This window comes from Mesitornis unicolor, unplaced genomic scaffold, assembly GCF_000695765.1.
Source record: "Mesitornis unicolor isolate BGI_N332 unplaced genomic scaffold, ASM69576v1 scaffold18989, whole genome shotgun sequence".
Lineage (NCBI taxonomy): Eukaryota > Metazoa > Chordata > Aves > Mesitornithiformes > Mesitornithidae > Mesitornis > Mesitornis unicolor.
Genome location: NW_010205472.1, coordinates 30805 through 54112, shown reverse-complemented (window position 1 = coordinate 54112; position 23308 = coordinate 30805). Strand labels below are relative to the sequence as shown.

The 23308-nt window shown below is 38.9% G+C and overlaps 1 protein-coding gene across 5 annotated transcripts in view; it reads left to right on the top strand.

Moving 5' to 3' along the window:
- The window catches only part of KLHL32 (kelch-like family member 32), a 100408-nt gene that overhangs the window by 53518 nt on the left and 23582 nt on the right, over positions 1-23308 (top strand). For 4 of the 5 annotated variants that reach the window (XM_010191440.1, XM_010191439.1, XM_010191438.1 and 1 more), the window contains one exon: positions 5881-6096. The exons of the other annotated variant lie outside the window; for it this stretch is intronic. In XM_010191440.1, the coding sequence (XP_010189742.1) occupies positions 5881-6096 (216 nt within the window). The remainder of the gene's footprint in view (positions 1-5880; positions 6097-23308) is intronic. 5 annotated transcript variants of the gene reach the window in all.

Genomic DNA, 23308 nt, shown 5'->3' with positions numbered 1-23308 from the left:
CTTGGATGTGCTGTGTGATGACAGTTAAGATGATCTGCTCCGTTACCTTTCCCAGTATGAAGGCCAGACTGACAGGCCTGCAGTTCCCCAGATACTCCTTCTGGCCCTTCTTGCAGATGGGCATCACATTTGCTAACTTCCAGTCAACTGGGGCTTCTCACTTAGCCAGGACTGCTGATAAATGATGGAAGGTGGTTTGATGAGCACTTCCACCAGCTTCCTCAATACCCTTGGCTGGATCCTGTCCAGCTACATAGACTTGTGTGTGTATGTCTAAGTGGTGTAGCAGATCACTAATAATTTTCCCTTGGATTATGGGGGCTTCATTCTGCTCCTCATCCCTGTCTTCCGGCTCCGGGGGCTGGGTACCCAGAGAACAAGTGGTCTTACTATTAATGTTTGAGGTAAAAAAAGGCATTAAGTACCTCAGCCTTTTCCTCATCCTTTGTCAATCTGTTTCCTGCCACATCCAGTAAAGGATGGAGATTCTCCTTAAACCTCCTTTTGTTGCTGATGTATTTATGGAAACATTTTCTTATTGTCCTTTACAGCAGTAGCCAGGTTAATTTCTCGTTAGGCTTTGGTCATTCTGATTTTCTCCCTGCATAACCTCATGACATCATAGGGTAGAAGAAAAATAATAGGGTTGAAATGTTTTGGTATTGTTTTTCTTGTACTTAGCTCCAGACCTACTTTGAGATAACAGCAAGGATGCAAAATAACTTTTCATGTTTAAAAGAGGAAAAAAAAAAAAGCAGGAATTACAGAAAATGTTGAGAAAGCAATAATCTACCAGAAAAATTAATTTTACAAATGTAGTAATTTAAAAAGTCATCCTTTACTGTGCCTATAAATACATCTACAGTCTGCACTGATCTTATAATAAATGTAAACACATATTTATACACTGCAAAATTCTGACCCAGCTGTTCCACTCTGACCAGGCTTCTGCAAATTGTCTTTCATGGATCAACTGGATGGCTTTGGTGTTTAGTGGAAGAAAATTTCAAATGAAATCTAAGATACAGTTTTTGAAGGATTTGTGTTTATGCCTAGTATGAAATACGTATGTGTGTTGCTGTTCTGTTGAGTAAGTGAATGATCTCTTAGGTCAATGTGCGAGGTTTTGCAGAACTAGAACCTTTGATACAGAGAGGAAGAACTGGAACTAACAGAACTGGATTTCTTTTCTCTTCAAATAGTGTTGATCCCTTTTGTTGTCAGATAAGTACATTTTTGTCACTACAATTTGTCATTTTGTTACTGTCCCTTATCTATTTAGTCTGTCTTTGCTATAATTTATGTCAACATTTTCTTCTGAGTGGTGCAGCTGGTTCATAGCATTTAACGTAGCAGAGAACCTGGAGGACTTAAGGTCAAGACCCTGTTGTGCTAGGTGCTGCTTAGAGATTTTGAATAAACATGTCCCTGTCCTAGAAACCTCACACCTCTTTGCTTTAGAGGCTGAACCCCTTTTAGGAAAAGGGGAAATAGTGTCACCACACAACTCTTCTCTGTTATAGCAGCAGAGCTAGTAATTTAATATCTTGATTTATAGTAGTGTTGTAATCTAAATAGGAAGCAGGTGGAGTTACAACTGGGTACGATACTTTGGATATTAATGGCTTGGCTTGGCAGTGGAATTCTAAAGCTGTATATACTTTTTCTGTCTTAATTATGCATTCATTAAAAGCTTTTATACCCAACAGAATAAAGTAAATATTGTTTGATCTCTGTAGTGTGCTCCCAGACTGTAGATTTGCACAGCAGGGTCTTGATAATCTGAATAAATTGTATTTCCCCAAGGAGTTTATCTTTCAAATAAGGTCATAAAGAAATGCATTCTTTCCCCTTAGTTCTCCTTGTGCTTTTTTTGCTATTTATAACACGGAGCAGAGGAATAGAGGTATATTGTAGTCTGCTGTGTACTTGGTTATGATTAACTCTAATTTATCAATCTGTTACATCCTTTTCTGTGGGTTGTGCAAGGCAATTATTCTTTAAAGTGCAAACGAATAAAGATGGATTTGGAAGTAATTGAAATACAATGTTTATATCTATTTTTCCTGTTTGACAATTTATCATATCTCTATATTAAAATACACCTCTGTATTAAAATATGGACAATGTCACATAGTTTATTTTGAATATTTAATATTGTCATCTTTCAGATTGTTTGTTCGGAAAACCGATTGTCTTTTATAAGGGTTTTAAATGTCAGCTCAGTGTTTGGCATCCAAAGGTTGATACTCCTGAATCAGACCAGTAGTGTAGAACCATGAGCTCTCTTACTTCAGAGAGAGGGGAAGCAGGGGGATGTATGAGAAGCTGCATGCACAGGATCAAAGATAGTTTCTTATTTTAGAAGTAAACACTGATAAATAATTTAGCCAATTTAATAAATTGGTTTGAGTTTACTGTGAGGTTTTAGAACTACTTCAACCATTAGTTGTAATATCCGTAGATGTAATCTTATACGCATTTTCTTAGTCTGAATGTGTTTCAGCCATGTAACATACATCATATTAGAAGAGAGAGGATCACTACCTTTCCCTGATTCCCTTCAGCTCTTAGTGACAGTTCTGCTTGTGTTCATATTCATCCTTCAGTTCAAAAAAGAAAAGTGACGTATATTTAAAAGTTTATAAAAACAAGATCAAAAGTTTCAACAATTTACATAAGTCTGGTTTGTATTGAATGTTTTTGAAGAACGTGCAATACAGGACCAGAAGAAAGTTGCACACAACTGCTAGGTTTTGTAATTGCTTTTTTAGCATAATGTAATAAAATCCGTGGCAAACAGAGTCTGCCAGAACTCTTATTCATGACCACACTGAAGTTTCCTATTTAGTAGCCTTTTTCATTTTTTGACAGAGTTTTTAATTCGATTAATGGTATAGTTTGAAAATCTATTCAGATCAGACTGAGTTGACAGTGATTGCTTTGATTCCTTCCTGTTGGATTTTTTTTTTTTTAAAGCTAGAAGGTGAGGCACAATTTTTATTTTTTTTTATTTGTTTTTGCAACTAACTTACATACTGCATTTTAAGCTATCTGATCTGTGCTATACATTGTGAAAACTCAGTGTGACATTTTTGTCCTCTAGTATCATCGCAGAGACAGTAACATATAGTGCTGTATAACTTTGATTTGAATATTGGTATGACAGTCTAATAATTTTCATTTCTAAAAGCTAATGTACTATTTGCTTCTTTGGCTGTGAAATACAAACCTGTACCTCAACTCTAACTTGACAAAACCAGAAATTAGTGTTTCTGATTACAGGCCAAGACCAGTTTTAACAAAACACACTTGCAGTATTCATCAAGCAGTAAGCCATAACTCCAGCAGGTCGCTAAGACATGGTTAGGTGAAGCATCAAAAATCATCTGCAGCTTACCAATGAAAATAAGTAAACAAATAAACCCCCATAATAAAGAATAAATAATAAATAGACAAATAAGCATCTGAAGTAAGTGAACACATATACATTAAAATAAATAATATTATTAATACACAACTAGTGAGAGGTTTTTTTATCCATCCGTAAGTATATTGGGTCTCTTCAACTGTATGACAGCTTTTGTAACAAACCTCAATTGGTGTTGATTTGAGGGAATAGAGGAGTTTGGGGGACCATAAAAAACTATAGGCTTACCAATGTCTTTCAGATTTCACTGAATATGTGAAGATTTTTCAGGGGAAGACTGCATTTGTATGTTGTATTGCTGTCTCTTTCTAATGAGGAAAGGTTTTATGATGTTATCTCCTGTATTGTCCTCTTCTGAAGTCTACCAAAAGCCATCTGTCCTTCTCCATTGACACTCAGTGGGGTTTGAGCAGGCCTGTATTTTAGTTGGGCTGTTGATTCTCAGACCACAATGCTTGATTATTTTTCTTTATTTTTATCCTCTCTAGATATAGCTGCTGACTACAAAAGAGCTCAGTAAATATACACTGAACTCTTCTAATTTATTTTTTTTTCCTGAATGTTTAACATTCATTCAGGAAGTTCTTTGAAAAAATATTCTTCCAAACCATGGACAATAAACTATGGTTGGTGCTTGTCGATGCTGTGATGCTTACTTTGATCATAACCCTATGTGCTGTTGCCACCACTGCACGGCCACCACAGAAATGGTGGTGTGAGGTACCATCCATGATCTGCAGATATTAAATCACAGAGCAAGCGCACAGACCAGACACTTCTTATGTAAAATTCATTCTTTTCTCTTTCCTTCTGCAATTGGAGAGGATATATCCTTACCTCCTCTATCTTAGTGTGAAGAGGAACTGACACTAGAATATCTGTGGCTTTTGGGCTGATGGCTGTTTGCGCTTGTTCTGACAACGCAAAGAACTTCTCTTTGTTCTTCCAAGAAAACAATGGGAAGCTCCTATGCGGCAGTTTAAGTAGATAATGAGTAGGATTTATCGCAATGTACAAGCCTGCCAGGGAAGGTGCGCCGTTCAGACTGGGAGATTATGTGAGGAGCAGGAGCCCCCCAGGAATTCGATTCAGTTTCCTCCAGTACTGACTCTTCTAAGCAGGTGAAAAAAATTTTTTCTCCGCTCTCCATTGCATATGCATAAACAGCTCCACAGTCATTGGGACAGCCACCCAATTCACACGTTCGAGATGTAGTCCATAAAACATTCCAAAAAACCCCCTCTTCGCACTTTCCCATCTTCCCTGTTGCTCTGCTCGATCTGCCAGCCGTGCAGCTCATTTGACATTTACAAGATTTCTTGTCAGTTTCATTTGGTGCTGCCATTCCATCCAGCAGAGCAGTGAAAGTGAAATTGACTTAATTTAGTCTGTTTCTCTTGCCTGCTCTAGTCCCTATGTTAACTAACCAGCAAAGTGAAACTGACAAGGCTTCTTGTCATTCGCACACCTGGAGCTGGTCAAGGAGAAGGCAGCTGATGGGGAGCAATGCGGGAAATTGGAAGATGAAAACCAGGATTGCGGAGGGGAGAGGAAGAGAAGTGTGAGTGTACAGCAAGAAGAGACAAAAGGGAGAAACGTGCTTGTTTTCCTGGCATCCTGGGTGCTGTTCTCTAATACGGATGTATTCTTGGCCTCTCCCCTGAAAGGAGCAGTATGGTCTAGAATAGCAGTAGTTGGCTGTCCAGACACTAATTTACAAGGGATGCCAAGTTGAAAACATTAGCCTGTGAATAATAAGTTATCTGTTACCAGGATAGAAAAAACTTCCTGCCCTGAGTTACTGTAGCTTTTGTCTCTGCAGATTTTCTGCTGTTAGAAGAAGGGGAGAAAGCCTACGAGGCCAACATTCACAATAGGTTGATGTCAGTGGTTGGAAAAAAGGGGTGTATTTGTTCACTGAAGATAGATTTATACATAATAAAGTGTAGCTCAGCATCTCGCATTTTGTGAGGTTTCGTGGAACTAAGTCATACTACACAGGTGCTCTAGCTCAATCAAAACAGTAAATAATGAACAAAAAAATTGCTTTGTAACAAACCCTTGTAGTTAACAAACATATTTTTAATCCACTTTTTAACTCGTGCAAGCTCTTGTCACACAGCGTAAGTCATGCTGGTTTATTATTTTATGTACTAATCCGTATTTCTTACAGATGCTATATGCATATATAACCTTAGCACTTGCAATATAAATTAGTACTATCATATGTATTTGCATATGCGCTGGTAACATTTACACATTTTGAATGAGGCTGTGTTAATTAATTTCAAGTTATATTACTTTCCTTCTCCACAGCTTCAAAAGAACCACATTTTTTATTATCTGAGACCTGTGGGGTTTTTTGTTCTCTGTTTTGTTTGGGATTTGTTTTGGTTTTGTTTGCTTTTTTTTTTTGTCTGAGATGTATTTTGTTTGCTTCACCCGTTTAGGAATTAAATAGTTTTAATTACTTGGACCTGTATAAGCTTGCGGACCTCTTCAACCTCACTTTGTTGGAGAATGCAGTGGTTGACTTCTTAGTAAAACATCTCTCTGAGCTATTGAAGAGTCATCCTGAAGAAGTTCTGGCACTCCCATACTGTCTCCTTCGAGAGGTTTTTAAAAGTGATAGACTCACTTCACTCAGTGAAGAACAAATCTGGCAGGTAAGGAGATTGGTGAACAAGCAGAATGTGTGATACTCTATAATCCATAGCAGTAATCTGTTGTTTTGAAACCCTGGAGCAATCTCGAGGGAAAATAAGCACTTGAGCAAAAACTGTGAATAACAACCGAGGGAGATTTTTTTAATGAAATTCAAAAAACGTTGTGTTGTGTTAATACAATTAGTTTGTTTAAAAGAGAATTTTGTCTTATTGCTTTACTTGTGTTACTCAGATATGGCCAAGGATTTTCTTCTCGATCCAGCTTTGTTGGTGGGAAGAGATGGCCAATGCATGCAGGTCAACTATCATTGCCCCTGGTGAGGCGGGGGGCACAAGTCTGGCAGCAAACCTGCTTCTGCAGTCTCTCCCATTCGCTTCAGCCAAACTTAGCTGTGTAACATCAGTAGTAATTTAAATTGTTTAGGCCACCCCAGACTTTGCTGGAAGCAAATTAAGGAGTCATCACACAGACTGCTCTGATCAGAGATGAGTGGAGGCTTCAGTGGAAGGTTTCTGGCAAGAAGCTGGAGGTGGCAATCATTTCCTTTATGAAAAACTGGATCTAGAAAAGGGCTAGGTTGCCAGCTGTAAAGTGTTAACAAGATAAATGCATTACCTTTAGTGCGGTGGAGGTAAAAAAAACACCAAAAACCTATTATGGAAATATCCAATAGCCTGTAAAGAGAAACAAAAACGAAAACAAAATCTGTCTTTGAAAACATTACTAACATATGCCTGTTGAAGTTGCAATTCATGATTTACTGGAAGGAAATCTCTGTAACGTTGGTTACCAAACACTTCTTTCTGTTTCCTTTTTGTTGTCTTGATTAATAGAAGGAAAGAATTTCAGGGTATTTCAACACAGAATGTAACTTGCTTGAAAGAAATCTATGCTTTCTTTTTAGGAAGTGGGTTATCTGAGTCCAATACAGAAGACTGAGAATCAGAAGACTGATTTCTATTTCAAACCCTGTTATTTATCTGCTTATCTTTTGGATTATTCTAAGCAAATTGTTTCATCTATATGCCATCATTTTCTCAAAGTGTAGAATATGTGTTCATCTGTGGGGCTCTTCATGTTCTGTGGATAAGTAATACCATGCAGGAACAAAATATTTATTCTTAAAAACCCAAAACATCTAGTTAAGCTTTTCAAACCACAAGGACAATATGGAGATGTAACATAACTCTTCAGCCTAGTGACTGGCATTCTTCTTTCCAGTGCTTTGAGACCTGGGATTGTGGAGTATTTTATGAAGATCATATTTTCTGCAGATAGTAATATAAAGTTAGACTCTTTCCACTCCTAGTCTCTGGAGGAAGTCTGTACAGCAGAACCTGCAGCACGCTACCTATGATGTTTTGAGTTGGTTTGTTTGGTTTCCTTTGGTTTGGATTTTCTAGGCAGGATATTCTGGAGTCCTGGCTCATATTGCCTTTATCAGAAAAGGTTTTGAAGTACAAATTGATATATGGGGCTGACTGACCAATGTTGTTTTATCATAATTTCTCTGCAGGTTCAGTGAAATCTCCTAGCTGGGTGCTTGGGGATACTTTTGCCAGAAAAGTTACTACAGAAATTCATACAAATATTATTTTAGGCCAGCTCAGTAATGAACATGCATATACATAATATGCCCTATGCAACCTGCTGAAACAAAGTTTGGGAAGTGGTAGTTTTGAAATCTTGAGTCATTGTCCTGTCCTGCAGGAAGAACTCAGAAATAATTTTCTTAATTGTGTGCACTCTGGTCAGTGAACACTTCATGTTCACGACACTTATGTCTGTTGCAGGGTTGTACTGGAAAGAGATACTTACAGGTAATATCCTGCTTTTTGAGTGACAACAAACTCCACACTGTCCATTTTAAGTGTTATCATAATTGCTTCTCTAAAGGTTACTAGTGCTGTTCCGAAGAATTTTTTTTAAACTAGTTTTCTGCTACAGGCAAAATGTACGTGGGTCTTTTTAATTCAGTCTTTACAACCAGGGATAAATATATATTTATAAAAATTCCAGGTCTCCAGAATGAATTAAAAGACACACATAAATATTTACCAATTTAGGCATTCAGAAGGCAATAAGAAACTGGTTTTTTGCTTTATCTTAGTAAATAAGTAATTCCTTCATAGTCAACCCAATAGAAGAAAATCAAATCAGACCTGCTATATTGCCTCAAGTGTAGTTAAGTTCATCATTTTTGCTAAGGTTATAGTGGTAATGCAATATACCATGGAAGAATCTAATATTCAGCCCAGGGTGAAGATTGGGTATGCCAGAGGATTAGTGTCAGGGTGCTTTATAGAAGTGAAGCTTGATGGACAGGCTAGAGACAGATCTACAGAATCTCATTAAATTGCTGAATTGTTCATTACTGAGCACTCTCACTGTAATAAAGTGCTCATTGACTTTGACAAATCCCCATCCCATGTCTTAGGGAAGAACAGCAAAGCAAGAGGTGTTGGGGAAGCTGGAGGAAATTGGCACAAAGTGGGGCAGATAATAGAAAAGCTGATGGGGGATGCTACCATTTGATTTGTCTATCTTACCTGTGACTAGTGTGGCCTCCTGCACACACACATGTATGCGTGTTATGGCGATATAAATTCAGCGTGTCCCCAAGGCACCTTTACTAGTAGGGCTCCCCTGAAACCTTAAGCCCAAATTAAAGCTTCCCTCAGAGACCCTGTGGAAAGGGTGCCACTGTCTGCAGAGCAGTTATTCTCACTAGTTTAAATTTCAATGTCCACTGGTCGATTTGATCCTAATACACATAAAGATTAAGGCAGTTATTTTAATGCATCAAAATGTGTACACAGAGTGATGCTTGAATGTAATTTAGACTGAACTGACTGCAGCTCATATCTGACACATTTAGGATCTTTCTTTTTAGACTACCAGTTCACAATTGCCCAATTCTAGTGACTATGGTGAAATACAAAATAGAAAGACTAAGTTTGAGAAAGTTAAATGGTAACATTAATGGCAGTATACTAGGATGTGGATTAATGTAGAGTACTATAGTAAGTCCTGTAGATTCTGGAGCGTGTTCAGAGAAGAGCCGCAAGGATGGTGAGGGGTCTGGAGAACAAGCCTTATGAGGAGCGGCTGAGGGAACTAGGGTTGTTTAGCCTGGAGAAGAGAAGGCTGAGGAGAGACCTCATCACCACCTACAACTACCTAAAGGGAGGTTGTAGAGAGGTGGGTGCTGGTCTCTTCTCCCAGGTGATGGAGGATAGAACAAGGGGAAATGGCACCAAGCTGTGCCAAGGGAGGTTCAGGTTAGAGATAAGGAGGAAGTTCTTTACTGAGAGGGTTGTCAGAGGCTGGAACAGGCTGCCCAGGGAGGTGGTGGAGTCACCATCCCTGGATGTATTTAAAGAGCGGGAAGACGAGGTACTTAAGGATATGGTTTAGGGGATAGACAGGAACGGTCGGACATGAAGATCTCAGAGGTCTTTTCCAACCAAGTGATTCTGTGATTCTGTTGATTCTTTCAGAAAGAAAAAAGTGACTTCCAAACCAGTGGACAAACCAAGTATTTCATTTCTCTTTCAGCCTCTTAAAATCTTATGAAACTCTTTGGCCTAATGCGGATGTCTTCTTTTTAGCAGAGACAATAGCCAAAGAATATCATGATATATTTTGTAAAACAAACAAACAACAGAAAGCCCACCAGAAAACCTCCATAGGCTGTGATATTGAAGTGTCCGTTATTAAAGTTTTTTAAGCTAATCTAAGCCAGTTACAGCAATTGTTAGGTGACATATGATTTGTTTTCATAGTATTTTTTTACATTTTACTAGCATGTGAGATTATGAAATATTATTTTGTATATCTGAAATTTTAGATTTGTCAGCTGCATTAAAATGTAAGTAAACTTAAAGTATCATGGAAGAAAAGATTACATAAAAAAATGAAGAAAACCAAGGAAGAATCCTGAAGAAGTTGAAGGAAAAAAAGCAAATTCTTTGGTATTTTTCCTCTTCATCATATGCTGTGCAGCATTCTTTTTTCACAGGAAATGGTCATGATGAGGACATAAATGTCTGGTTTATCATGAAGTGAAAAGTGAATCTTTTCATAATTGGCCATTACTAGAAAGGCTCATTGGCTCTACTTTAAGGAAGCAGATGAATTCTTTCCCTTGATGATTGAAAAGGTAACCAACCCTGTACAGCAGAATGTGTTCTCAGAAAAGTGTACTAGTAGAGGCCTTCTTGTTGGAACCTTAGCAAGTAGAAATCAAGCCAAAGGTTTAAGCAGTAAACTGATGCTAGTCTTAGTTGTAGTGTAGTTATGGGTTGTCACGTTCATTATTGAAAACTTCAGTGTCATGAGGCTTAGATTTTCATATTTAAGGGATTCATATTTCAAGGATCATACTAATAGTTACAGATAGAAATATCTACTGGATCATTCTGTTTCTCAGCAGTGCATTCGTCAAATGATCCTGGATTAAATACTGCACTTGATCCAAGGTGAACTCTTGAATCATGTTTGGCAAAAAATCTTAACATGAGATCAGTATAGATTAGTTTCTTCCTTCTCTGCTACTGGTTAAGTAGGTTGTTGAAGGATATATATTATTTAAATGGCTAGCATTAAAAATAGATCAGTTTTAGTATTTGCCAATGCTGCTTCTGCAGTTAAAGGAGTTTTTTCTTCTTTTGTTTGTTTGTTTGTATATTTTGCCATGTAACTCTGTTTCTTGGTAATCAACTGATAAGAAAGCGATCTAGGAAAAAATGGTAGATAAAACTGCACAAGGAGTTTATTCAGCTAGAAAACGTGCAACTGTGTTGTGTCTTTACCAGGATGAGGCTTCCAAGACATTCCAGCCCTGCTAACTTCCTTGTGTGCAATTTGTGAACTGGTGTTCATAAAGCAGATGTTCCACACGTGACAGTGTAGCACAGGTTATTCCTTTTGTTACTGTGGATGTGATGTGCAAAATCAGCCTTTAGTCTCTGTATTAGCGAAGTGCCTTTGCTTGAATAAATGGAAAAAAAAAAGATAGGAAGAGTACGGTGTTGCAGATCAATATGAGTTGTTAAGCATCTATTTTATAAAAATAATAAATGTATAAATCCAATTTTCTTATTACAATCCCATTTATCCCTTTCTAAGGGAGAGTAAAGTGCCCTATTTTCAACTGCCTTTTCTTACGCTTGAGCTCCATTTTGAATCTCTGGTAGCATTAGTGGAGGGCCAAAAGCCGAAATCCCACAGACTTCAGTGCTGTTGGAAATTTTGCAGTGTATGCCTTGTAGCAGGCTGTAACGATGGAACAGTTCTCTGCTGAAGACAGGCCCACAGACTTCTTCCATACATCTCCAGTGATGCCCACATTTTCCTGTGCAGAACAGCAGTTTCTAAAATGGGTTGTCATGTTCCAGTACGATCTTGCCATTCCTTCAGTGCAAGTCCTTGACTTTTTTTTTTTTTCCTGTCAGTCTTTTGGTTCTGCAGAGTAATTTTTAACATGGAGAGAGAAAAATTCGTGTTTCTCAGGGGTATATATGTTCTGATGAAATGTGAACTATGTGCCTTGCTGAATGTGAGCTTAAGTTTTACTGCAAAACAAGTAACGACGTAAAATAGGAAGTGAAGGAAAGCGTCTGGGTAATCAACGTTGTGTTTAAACAGTATATTAGCCTTTCAGTGTTCAAGAAATAAGCTTAAGTGCTTCTTGGGCAATAAGTGAAGTCATGTCTGGTGGTCTAATGCTTGTCCCTAGTGAGCATTTAGCCTAAGTAGAAAACCACCACACTAAAATGTGGCTGTCAGCCTCTCATCAAGAGAGACATGGGAGAGAGAAAAGGAGTTTGATACATATCAAGGTCAAGGTGAATTGCTGAAGTTACGTGGGAAAATTAGTGTATTGCCCATGCATATTTTGCTATGTTTTCACCCCCTTTTTAGTTCCCTTTTCAAGAGCCTGCCTTGAATTCCAGTATTCACAGTGCTGGACCTATGGTGGTTGCACTGTGTATTATGAATAGCTGCAAGCAAGATTACACAGTTACCCTCAAATAAAAATAAACATATCCTATGATAGGATGTAGGTTTCTTTTTCTTAAGACTAATCCTCATAATCACTGATATCTCACCTGAATTGACTCTTTGCAATGGTAATATTCCTTATGACCTCTCTAGGCTATTTTCGTGGGATTCGTTTTTATAAATATAGGCACATGCAGCATTTTTGGTAGGATATCCATGATATGCAGGCCAAGCTGGCAGTTGTGGCACAGAATCCACAAGGAGACAAGTGTCCTCTGGAGCTGCAGACTACAGGGGGCTCATGCAGACTACAGTGGATCGAGGCAGCGGATGCTGGCAGCTGAATCTCACACCCTGCTCTGCTGATGTGCTCTGGTCACGCACGTTTTTCCTCATACTATTTCTGCATCATTTGTAATAGTAATGGCATCTTGGCTTGCAGTGAAAATGAATGCTGCCCCTGTTGGCACTCTTCCCCTTACTTTATGAAACACCTTCCCCCTTTGTCTGCCTTAGCTTAAATCTAATGGGCTCTTAATCTTGTCCTTTACTCTAAAGTTTTGTGAACTTTCTGTGTGCTTTTGTTCTTAAATTTCAAATGTTTCCACCTGTTACTTCTTTAATGTTAGCTAATCTCGTTACTGTTATTTGTCAAATATAGCAATATAGAAAGAGATTTTCTGCATTAAAGCTAGGTTTATGTTAGGAGCAACTGTGTGCTCTTCTAATTTTCTTTTTGATTCATGTCAGTTCCAATCAGAAAACTTGCTTATTTTGCTGCCATTGCTGTGAGCAATAGAGAAATTGCTGGAGGGCATTACTTTTGCCTCAATGTCCTACAGGAACATTGCCTCACCTGACTTATCCCAGATTAACTTGAGAACTGCACACAGCATCACACCAGTATTTAGGAAAGCTTCTATGCCCACCGCTGTTGAATTTACATCTCTTCTTCAGCTAAGCAGTGGACGTGTGTTTTGATTTAGAAAGCCAAAAAGAGGACACCAAGGCATGTGCACAGCAAGACCACTTCTATGATATTGCATTCTGCATTAGAATTAGCCTGTTATGGTGGGTTTGTGTTGACTGTTATGCTCTTTGTGGCACTGATCTACTGGAGATGAACTGAAGTGTAATTGTATTAATACACAGGTATATGGTTACACAAAAAAGCTGCTTAGGCCATGATGTTTTGAAAGCCAGGCATGGTTGAAAATATACATTACTTTCATTTTTAAGTTAAAGAACAATGTAGATAAAGTCCAAACCCCACAGATATCACAGATGATAAAATCAGGCAGTCCATTGTTACTATCTTAGTTAATGTCTTCCATTCAGAGATCCAAGTGTTAGTAGGCTCTAGTCTTTTAAAATCTCAGTAAAGCTGTTTAATGCTGTTACAGAATGACAGAATGGTGGAGGTTGGAAGATCATCCAGTCCAACCTCCCTGCCAGAGCAGGATCACTTGGAAATCACACAGGAACATGTCCAGGCGGGTTTTGAATGTCTCCAGAGAAGGAGACTCCACAACCTCTCTGGGCAGCCTGGTCCAGTGCTCTGTCACCCTCACAGGAAGTAAGTTTTTCTTTATGTTTAAGTTGAACCTCCTGTGTTCCAGTTTGTGACCACTGACCCTTGTCCTGTTGCTGGGCACAACCGAAAAGAGTCTTATCCCATCTTCCTGACACCTGTCATTTAGATATTTGTAAGCATTAATGAGATCCTCCCTCAGTCTTGCCTCAGCTCTCTCAGCCTTTCCTGATTTCGCAGATGCTCCAGTCCCCTGATCATCTCAGTGGCTCTACACTGGACTCTTCCAGTAGTTCCTTGTCCTTCTTTAACTGGGGAGCCCAGAATTGGACACACTACTACAGATGTGGCCTCAGCAGGGCAGAGTAGAGAGGGAGGAGAACCTTGCTTGACCTACTGGGAACACTCTTCTTAATGCACCCCAGGATGCCACTGGCCATCTTGGCCATGAGGCCACATTGCTGGCTCATGGTCAGCCTGGTGTCCACCAGGACTCCCAAGTCCTTTTCCCCTGAGCTGCTCTCCAGGAGGTCAGCCCCCGTCCTGTACTGACATATGGGTTTGTTTTTACCCTACACTTACCTTTGTTGAATTTCATTAAGTTTCTGATAGGTTTAAGCTTGTCAAAAATGATAGAAAATGAGAAGCTGTTTTGAGAATTCCCAGCTCTGTATTTCAATAAGTTTTCCTTTGGGAGCTGGTAGAAGCATTACCTCTATTTGTAACTACAGAATCAAAGAAGATGGAGAAAGAAAATTGAATTCCAGATTGTCTAAAAAGGTGCAAATTGTCATCAATGTGTTAGACTCCAAGTTTTGGGGTTATGTGCTTCCACTTGTATCTAAACTAAGTGTGTAAAGTTAGATGAAGTAAATTTGCGCCCTTGTGTCCAGACCTGCTATTAACAGCATGACTGCTGAGATCTGACCAGTGGTTGTCCCTTGCTGTCACTCCTGCCCCAGGACCAGGACACTGGTGGCTCCAGGAGGGTGAAGATGCAAGGAGGTGGAAAGCAGCAGTGCTCCTGCACGTCCTTGTTTACTCCATCAGGGAGACCTTGGCAGCTTCCAGATGTGTGAGTGAGCTGCAGAGCTGGGGGTTTCATTGCCTCACGACAAAGGGGTCTTTCTACTCCTTTGATCACCCTGGACTCCCTTGTGCCAGGGAGAAATGGAAGAATTTATGACAAATACATTTGTCAAAAAGATCTTAAGAAGCCTCACTGTGAAGTGGCTTCCAAGCTAGAGGTCTATGTGGGATAGTAATGACAGATGCAAAGATCACAGTCTCTGAAGTGAGAATCTGTGCTGAAAAGCTTTCAAACTGCTCCTTTAGGGTGGAGCTTATTTCAATATTCATGTGAAACCATATAGGTCTGAATCTTATTAGGTTCACCCTTTAGCAGTTGCAGTTGATTCAGTTTGCTTCAGATATGATTTAGTTGGTTTAAAGAATAAATTCAGTCTTTGATTTAATCTAGTGGTAGGGAAGCTCTGATATTCCCAATTCATGAGATACATTTGGAATCTTAAATGCATTTATAAATGTGGCTCTAAGTGTTTAAGTCACTTTTAAAAAGAAATAACATTCTTAGGACAATTAATCGATTTTGAAAAATTAACTCATCACTTAATATCTAATCTGAAACCCATCATGTGAGTATTAAATCAAAGTCAATAAAATTGACATCATTAAGAGGATGTAATTTGGTTAAAAGGGAAACTATTCTGTTCTTGAAAAAGCTGAGTGAGCTTCTGCTAGTGTACTTACTGTTCTTACTGTATTTAAAGAGGAATGAGGAAAAAATATCCCTTTGTGAAAAATCAGGTAGAAAAAATACCAACTCCTAAAATACATGTGTAACTTTGTTGTTGTCATGCTGTCCTCTGAGGCACTTTCTTCATGGGATTTGAGAAAGCAGAAGTAAGTTGCCTGCTGACTGGAAAAGGCCTAAATGTTCCTTCAGTTAATATTAGTGGGCCCGTCCATGTTAAAATGAGGTTCCAGCAGCTCTCTGGAGTTAAAGAATCGGGCTCACGAGTGCATGGCGTGGACTTCAGTGTCTAATGTTTGCTAACCACGCGGTTGAAGTGACTGAGAGAAAGCAGGGGATGCTCGGACAGCTTTTGGCTGTGAGACCTGGATGGGTAAGCTGACACTGTCCTTGTCAGAGGGCTTAGTTGGTTCATTGAAATAGCAAAGCAGAACAAAACAGAAATAAAGTCCCTGCAGTGAAGGTTCTGGTGATATCACTGGTTTTAAAAAAAATAAAACCACCTGGTGATTTCACTTGGAAAAATTGACCTTGGTGATTTGGTAGTAACGTGGCGTGTTGAGTGCGTACATATATGTAAACTGACTAAGGAGAGTATGTACTTTGATGTTCATTTTTGTGTGTGACCTAAGATATTAATGACATACAAGTCCTGTATAGCTGTTGTCAAGATTATTATAGAAAATGATACATTTTTATGTGATTTGTTGGATTTGCCTATTAAATCCTAGAAAATTACACCCTAACAATAGGAAAGAAAAGAATAGGAATCTTTCTATATTCAAGAACCATTTAGACTAATTTTCACAGAGCTGAATTGCATTTTTATAGAATTTTGTCGATTTTCTGCTTATTTCATTCTCTAACAATTTTTACTGATGAAAGCTTGTAGATTCCTGTCTCCATAGACAGCCACTATACTTCTAAAATATATTTCAAGAGGAAAAATAACAGGAGAGGAATAGCAATAAAAACAATGTGTTTTGGATGGTGAAAGACTGTAATTTCCACTTGTAATTAGGTACCAGCAACTTATTTTAATGCTAAGTGTGGCTATGTAAAGTTTCGGTGCATTTAATGTTGACCTGAATGTTTCCTCTAAAAATAAAAATGAACAGTTATAAATTTTTAAATTATTACTGATGGGGAAGGGGGAGTGTTTCTCTTCTTCTGCCTCCCCCGTGCTCTGTCCTCACCCTGTTTGAGAAAAGAGAAATGCTGTCCTAAACTTTGATCTCCTTAATCTGAAATCAAATTGCAGCTAAGAGCCCTAGTTAGGCAGCTGTGTTTATGAAGAGATAAGCTTCTCATTGCAAATTCAGAAAAACTTATCAGAGATAAAGCACCCAGTAATGTTGGTTTTACCATCACGACAAATGATGGAGGGTCCAAATTTGAGCAATTTGTCAGGTGTTAGAAAATGGACAGGAAGAAGTTGTTACCTCAGAGCTTCTTGCCATTTGGTCCAGTTATTAAAGAGAGGCAGATAGATCTATTAGGGTCTGTAGGTTTTAGGAACCTATGAAGCTACTTTTTAGGAATGTTTATGGTGGAGAGGCTTGCTTGTCATTTCTAATTATCTTTATGGGTAGACCTGTTTGAAAGGAAAAAACAAGGTTCTGTGTCCGGATGCCATATTTTGGGTTTGGTTTTATTGCTTCGCTTTCCTTTGCTCTGGGTAGGCTGTCACTCTCCACGCTCCTTTCTGATTATCTTGTTAAAACAAAATTTACTTTGATTGCAGGAATAAGTAGAGCTTTTCCACTGTGATCAGTCCCAGTTCATTTATTTTATTTGTGTACAGTTCCAGGTGTGTTAGTCATTGCAGAAAGCAGAATGGTTGTCAGTAGCGGGGTAAGTGTGAACTCAGTTGCAATAGGGACTACACACAGCTCGTACAGGTTTTAAAACACGCAATTGTACGTATGAAGTGTCCTTGCTAGGGGTTGCACTGGGCTTTGCTTGTTCCTTTCATCATAGCAAAGAATGAGTTAGGTGCAAGAAGAACATTTGTAGAGAAGCTGCATTTGCTTTCAGGACTTGATTGAGCAAAAACACACTTCTCTTGATGCACACTACAGGATAGTTTTGTCTTTGCTTCTCCGAGGAGGTTAAAAAAGAATGCAGTGTTTTGTTGCCTATATGGAGATGTACTTTTCAGCTGCAAAAATATCTCAAATACTTTTGTCACATGGTATTTAGGGAGCTATTTTGTCCTCAGTTTCTAATACCTGCATCTCACCAGGCTTTGTTCTGTGCCATGGAGCATAGAAACCTGCACAGGATTTTGTTTGTGGGTTAAAGAGACCCAGTTGTGGACAGTTTGAGGGGACAGAAGATTCTGATTATGTGTGAGCTTTACCATTGCTGTCTTCTGTCATATCACTTAATTTTTCTCTCTCTTCATTCCTGTGTTGGGAAAATGGTTGAAATGTACACTTCTCTCAGAGAAGCTCAAGTTTTACTGCTTATAAATTGCTTTGAGATACTTGGAAGGAAAGTGCTGTATGATTTTGAAGTTCAGATTCCCCAGAAGGTGTAAAATGGCAAACTTCCATGAGCTGTGATAATTTACAACAGCTGAGAGTTTACCTTCTGTCCCTACCTTACTTCACTGCAAGCTCAAGTAGATGAAAAGTTTAGTTTTTCCATTATGGCAACTCTTTGCTTTGATATAATATGATTCATTACCATATGTAATGTTATATGTTAATGTAGTCCAGCTAACCTTTTGTAAAGCTGATTTTTGATCGTAGTTGTTTTATAACTAAAACGCTGAAATATTTTATTGAGATTATTCAGTATCTTCTAGGTAGGCCTCTATCTAGTCACATTTCCAGTAAATATAAGAAATAGTAAAATAAATGCATTAGATAAAGTGTGTGGAAGAAGTGAATGGTATTTTTAAAATTATAGATTCTGTCAAGTGTTATTATAAAACTGACATTTTTCTGCGTTTCATAGGAAAAACATACATAAAAAAAAGAAAGTAACACTGTCTTTCTCACAGCATTTTTGACAAAATAATTGCCCTTTTGGGAAGGCCAGCATTCTGTAGCATCAGGGAGGAAGGAGGGTCGCGGTAAAGCACTGCAATGCAGGGGATTGCACTTGGTTGATGGAGAGTTTGTCTTTGGGATGAAGAATTCCTCCCTTCCACACAATGATGTTGTGTGGAAACATGTATTAAAAATTTCTGAGGCAGAAATACAGCTGTTAAAATGGCTACTAATGGAGCTGTTTAATTATGATGAAGAAATCTGCCAAAGACAGGTAGGTTATTTACCCCCCTTGTACCTGTTGAAGACTATTCAGGACAATATTTTTGTTTAGCAGCCCTGTGAGGAAATAGGGTAAGTTGTGATTGATGCTTCACAGCTGAAATGCTTTAAGAAAATAGGTCTTATCAGCACTTGAGAAAAATTGAGACATATTTTTAATGCATCGTGATTCACTTTAATGCCATTAATTTTGATAAATGTTTGCTATTAATACAGCTGTGTTACGTACCTCTACCTTAATCACAGAATCATATCATGAAATGCGTCAGTCATGCTGCTAGTCAGACTTTGGCCAACAACTGCTGCATGTTATGCGGTGCTGAAAGATCAATATCAACTTTCTGCCTCTTGGAAGGTGGCTCCCAGACTGCAGGCTGGGGAGCTGAAAGCTGCAGGTTGTCATCTTGACATCACGTAGATCCCAAAGCAGCAAAACTCCAACCAAGAGGTCTAGCTTTTCTTACTTAGCAGACCAAGAGCTGCTGAAAGCAGTACTCTGGACAAACGCACTGCAGCTTTTGCAGACTGAAGAGAGGTCAGGGGCACATACAGTAACAAGTGCTTTCACCCTCCAGTTCTAATGAGCCTCGAGGCTCTTTAATCTTCCTTTTGAGCCACGTATTTCATGAAGTCATAACTCATTTATATTTGGCATCCCTCTCTTTTGTCTGGGCCTCCTGTCTGATCCCTCAGTCCTCCAAACCCAGTCCATCTGTGAAGCTGTGGGTCTGTGGCTGGATGGCAGTGATTACAGTTGGGACTGGAAGAATGCACGTTTTTTCTTTCCTGCCAGCCGTGCTCTCAGACTCCAGTTTGCCTGCCTTGTACACGAAGTCAGTGCCACTGCTGGAGCAGGGGCCTAGCACCAGTGTGAGAATGGCTGGGTAGGAGTCGGGGACAAATAGCAGAATGACAGCATCTTTGATTATGTGGGAAAATGTGAATGTGGGACTTTGCTATTTGTGTATAGAGAAGCATGTTTGCTTCTGAGCGTTTCCTCTGCTCCATCTAACAAAGCACATGGTGGCAGCTTCCCAAACTGTGACTTCCCTTCTTCATTGGCATGTTAACAATATTTTGGGGTCATTCCCAAGAGTTCATTAAATCCATATGTATATTGCAAACTGCGTCTTTATACTTGGAAAAGGTTGGGTGTTTTAATGTTTGAAAGAGCAGGAAAGATGAAACTCAGCTGTCAACTGAGTGGAAGCACTAGAGGGAAGTACTTGCCAAATCACTGGCAGACTGGGCAACTTTTGTCATGCTTCTTTTATCCAGGACTTGGAGCTAATAGATTTTAATTATTGAGGCTGAGTTGGAGCCTTCATGCTGTCTGAGGGTAGTAAAACTTTCCTCAGTACACAAGTAGGAAGCAGCAGTGAGCCTGGTCCTTTCAACCTACTTACATCAACACTAGACTTCAGTGAATTAAACAGAAATAAGTGAAAATGCATCCTCCGAGTCACCAAGGATGTTCAAGCCTGCTCACAGCTTCTTCAGCTGAGAGCACTTGTGTTTTCCACTTAGATAAATGTTCTGCTTACAGCCTCAAACTTTTAAGGAATTAAAACTTCTTTTCTGTAGTTTGAGAAAAAGGTACAGGAAACAAAATTTCTTAAAAGTCTTTGGTATTGGATCTCTATCCAGTTCCCTTTCAGGTAAATATTAATCTTTGTTTCTAAGGTTTTTTTATGTTGTTTGTTCGGGGGTTTTTTTTCTTTTTTTTAATGCTGACTTGAACGCTGCTATGCATTTTGTGATGCTTGACAGACTAGAGAACATCTGATGATGACCAGGATCACAGGACAAAAGATTTACCACTTGTCGCTTGAAATACTTGCTTCTTTCAGAGGTACAAAGAGGTTCTTTTGACTCATGCACCTTCCTTACAGCACAGTTGTGAGGATGGGAAGTCACATGCTGGAGCTGTGTGAGGCTGGGACAGGAAGAGAACTGAAGCTGAGGGAATGCAAGGAACTTGAATCTTCCATTCTTTGTAAAATTTGCTTAAGCAGCCCCCAGTTTGTCTTTTTTTTTTAAATTTGTGGGGCTCTCTGATTCTGTGCTCTTGAGTAAAGTAAGAAACACCTAGTGGATCGATTCATTCCCCATTCTTTAGTGTGTGGGAATGAGCAACCCAACCCACTAGAAAACTGAATATTGATACTGTCAGCAGCATGATAATTGGTCTCTGCTTTCATCTCCAAATAGTCCCTTGCTTGGATTCCATTATTCATTCTACGTGAAAAGGGTTATTAATGCAGTGTTCTTTAATTTGTGTGTGTGTGTGTGTGTGTGTGTAAGAGAGAGAGCAGGAGAGCAATAATGCAATAAATACATTGGCTAAGAGAAAACATTTGGAAGAGATCCTTGGCCATTTTTAAAAATCTTCTCTTATCATGAAGAATGTGAGCCATGATAAATTGTTCTGCTAATCAAACAGCACTGAAAGGTTAGGTCATTGGAAGCCTTTAGTCATTTTGTGCTTTTCAAGAGTGAATTTGTTAAAATTATGCTGAATACTCACTTAAAGCCTGGGCTGAAAACCCTACCTGTGTTTTATAACTCTGCACTGTCAGAACTCATAATAAGTCAAACATTCTTTCAGAGGTACTCATAAGGGAGAAAAAACCCTGTAAATTTAAGAGTAATTTCAGATTGTAAATGAAAAAGAGAGGCACGACTGTTCATTTGCACCAATCATGCCTTCCTTTCATCTGCTCTGATTAGGCCTGGTGCAGTTTCATCAAACTACTCCATCACTGAGCTGTCACTCCAGTCGTCTGTTGATTGAAAACAATCAGGGCTCTGATGGCACAATTATTCTGACCCTTTAACTAGAGGCTGCTGTGATAATGAAAGGTTGATTATGATAGTTTGTGCCTCTTTCAGTTTGCCAAGAAGGTTAATTTGGGCATCAGACGGATGTTTAATGGGCGCTTGCTGGCTACACTGAGGTAAATGAGAACGTGCAGTCTTCGATATTGCACGGATATAGTTTGGCTGTCAATCATTGTCATTTTGAGTTTGTGCCTCACACTCTGGAAATCACATTTTATTTTTTCCTTGGGATTTAATTTATTCTGTGCCCTGAGGAAGTTCTTTCACTCTGTGACCTTCACAGTAGCTTTCTATGTCTTTTTTCCCTTCCCTCAAATGGAGCCCAAAGGCATAATACATCTAGAGGAACATTTTTCTTTCATTTTTCACATTAAAAAAAAAAATTAAAATCCCTGTTTATCAACTCACCCTGAACAGTGCAAATGTTTTAATTCTGATTGTAAAATCAGGATGTGCCCGCTTGCTACCGCAGTGCCACACAGGGGGACTGCTTCCATAGACACACATTTGTAAAACTGACAAACGGGTAATTTTAAACTGTCTCTGTGTAAAGAGGGTGGGGGATGGCACAGTTTTATTTTCAGAGTCTACACACATATACTTCAGCCTGATGCCTTGTAAATATGGTCTCAGTCACTGTACTACAACTTCGGAGTTGGAAAGTCTCTCTTCAAGGTTCAGGGGCAAAAGGCATTTCATTGCTGATACAGAGATTATTAATATTTACTGTGTTCAGATTGAGAGAATCCTATGCATAATTTTGTAGTTGTTTGGCTCAAGGTGCAAAAGAAATGCAAATACCTCATAATTTTGATTGTTCTACATGCAGCTCATTACAGTCTTATTTTTATGCACATTTTTAATTCAAAATAAAAGAAGAAAAAGATTTCTATCTTTAAGGCTCTCCGGCATCTAGGTTTGAGCCACTCATTTTCCATGCTGCCCACAACTGTAAGATAGTGCCTGATTGATACAATTGCAAAGAGAGTCTGGAGGCTGTGCTAACTTCTGAAAATATTCACATGCAACCCATGGCTTTGAAAAATTGTGTTTGGTGGTTTGGGTTTTTTTTCCAGAAACAATTCTTCACCCATATGATTTTATTCTTAAATGGATGATGCAGTCTGATGTAGTTCACCTTACTTAAATAAAATGCTTAAATTGATATCCTAAACACTCTGGGTTTTGTCCTTTGTAGTCTCTGGAGAGACAGAAGGACTGAGACCCTTCAGAGATCCAAATTCAGGCCCTTTGGAAATCCCTCTTCATTGGAGATTCATCGCCTTCAGTGGACTTTGCTTCAGAGCTTTATTAAATGTCCTTATTTATACATGGGGTTTGCTTCTGGACTTGAGATTGGAAGAGCCAGGGTTGTGCTGACGATCGCCAACTGAGACAGTGGTTTTGAGGCAAGAGATCTAGGACACCTGAGGCTTGCTCAGTTAGAAGAAGTGCAAGGAAAAGCCAAATCATGTACAAGTTTAGAGCCAAAAAATATATATCTAGTGTTCTCAAACACTGAACTAGTAAAGTCCAAGTTTTGCTTTTTTAAGTTCCCTCAGTGCCTTGAAGTGATTGCTGTAGTAACTGTGTTGCTTTCATGACTCTTTTTGACTTATCAATCAAAAGGAGGAGATCTGTTGCACTGTCCAATGTGCTAATGATACAAAGATACTAATTTGGGTTTTTTTTTCTGGCCAAAAATTTTTACTTATGTTAAGCAACAGAAGGACTGCTCAGGTGAGATTTGTGTCGAAAGAAGAGATTTGTGGTTCTTT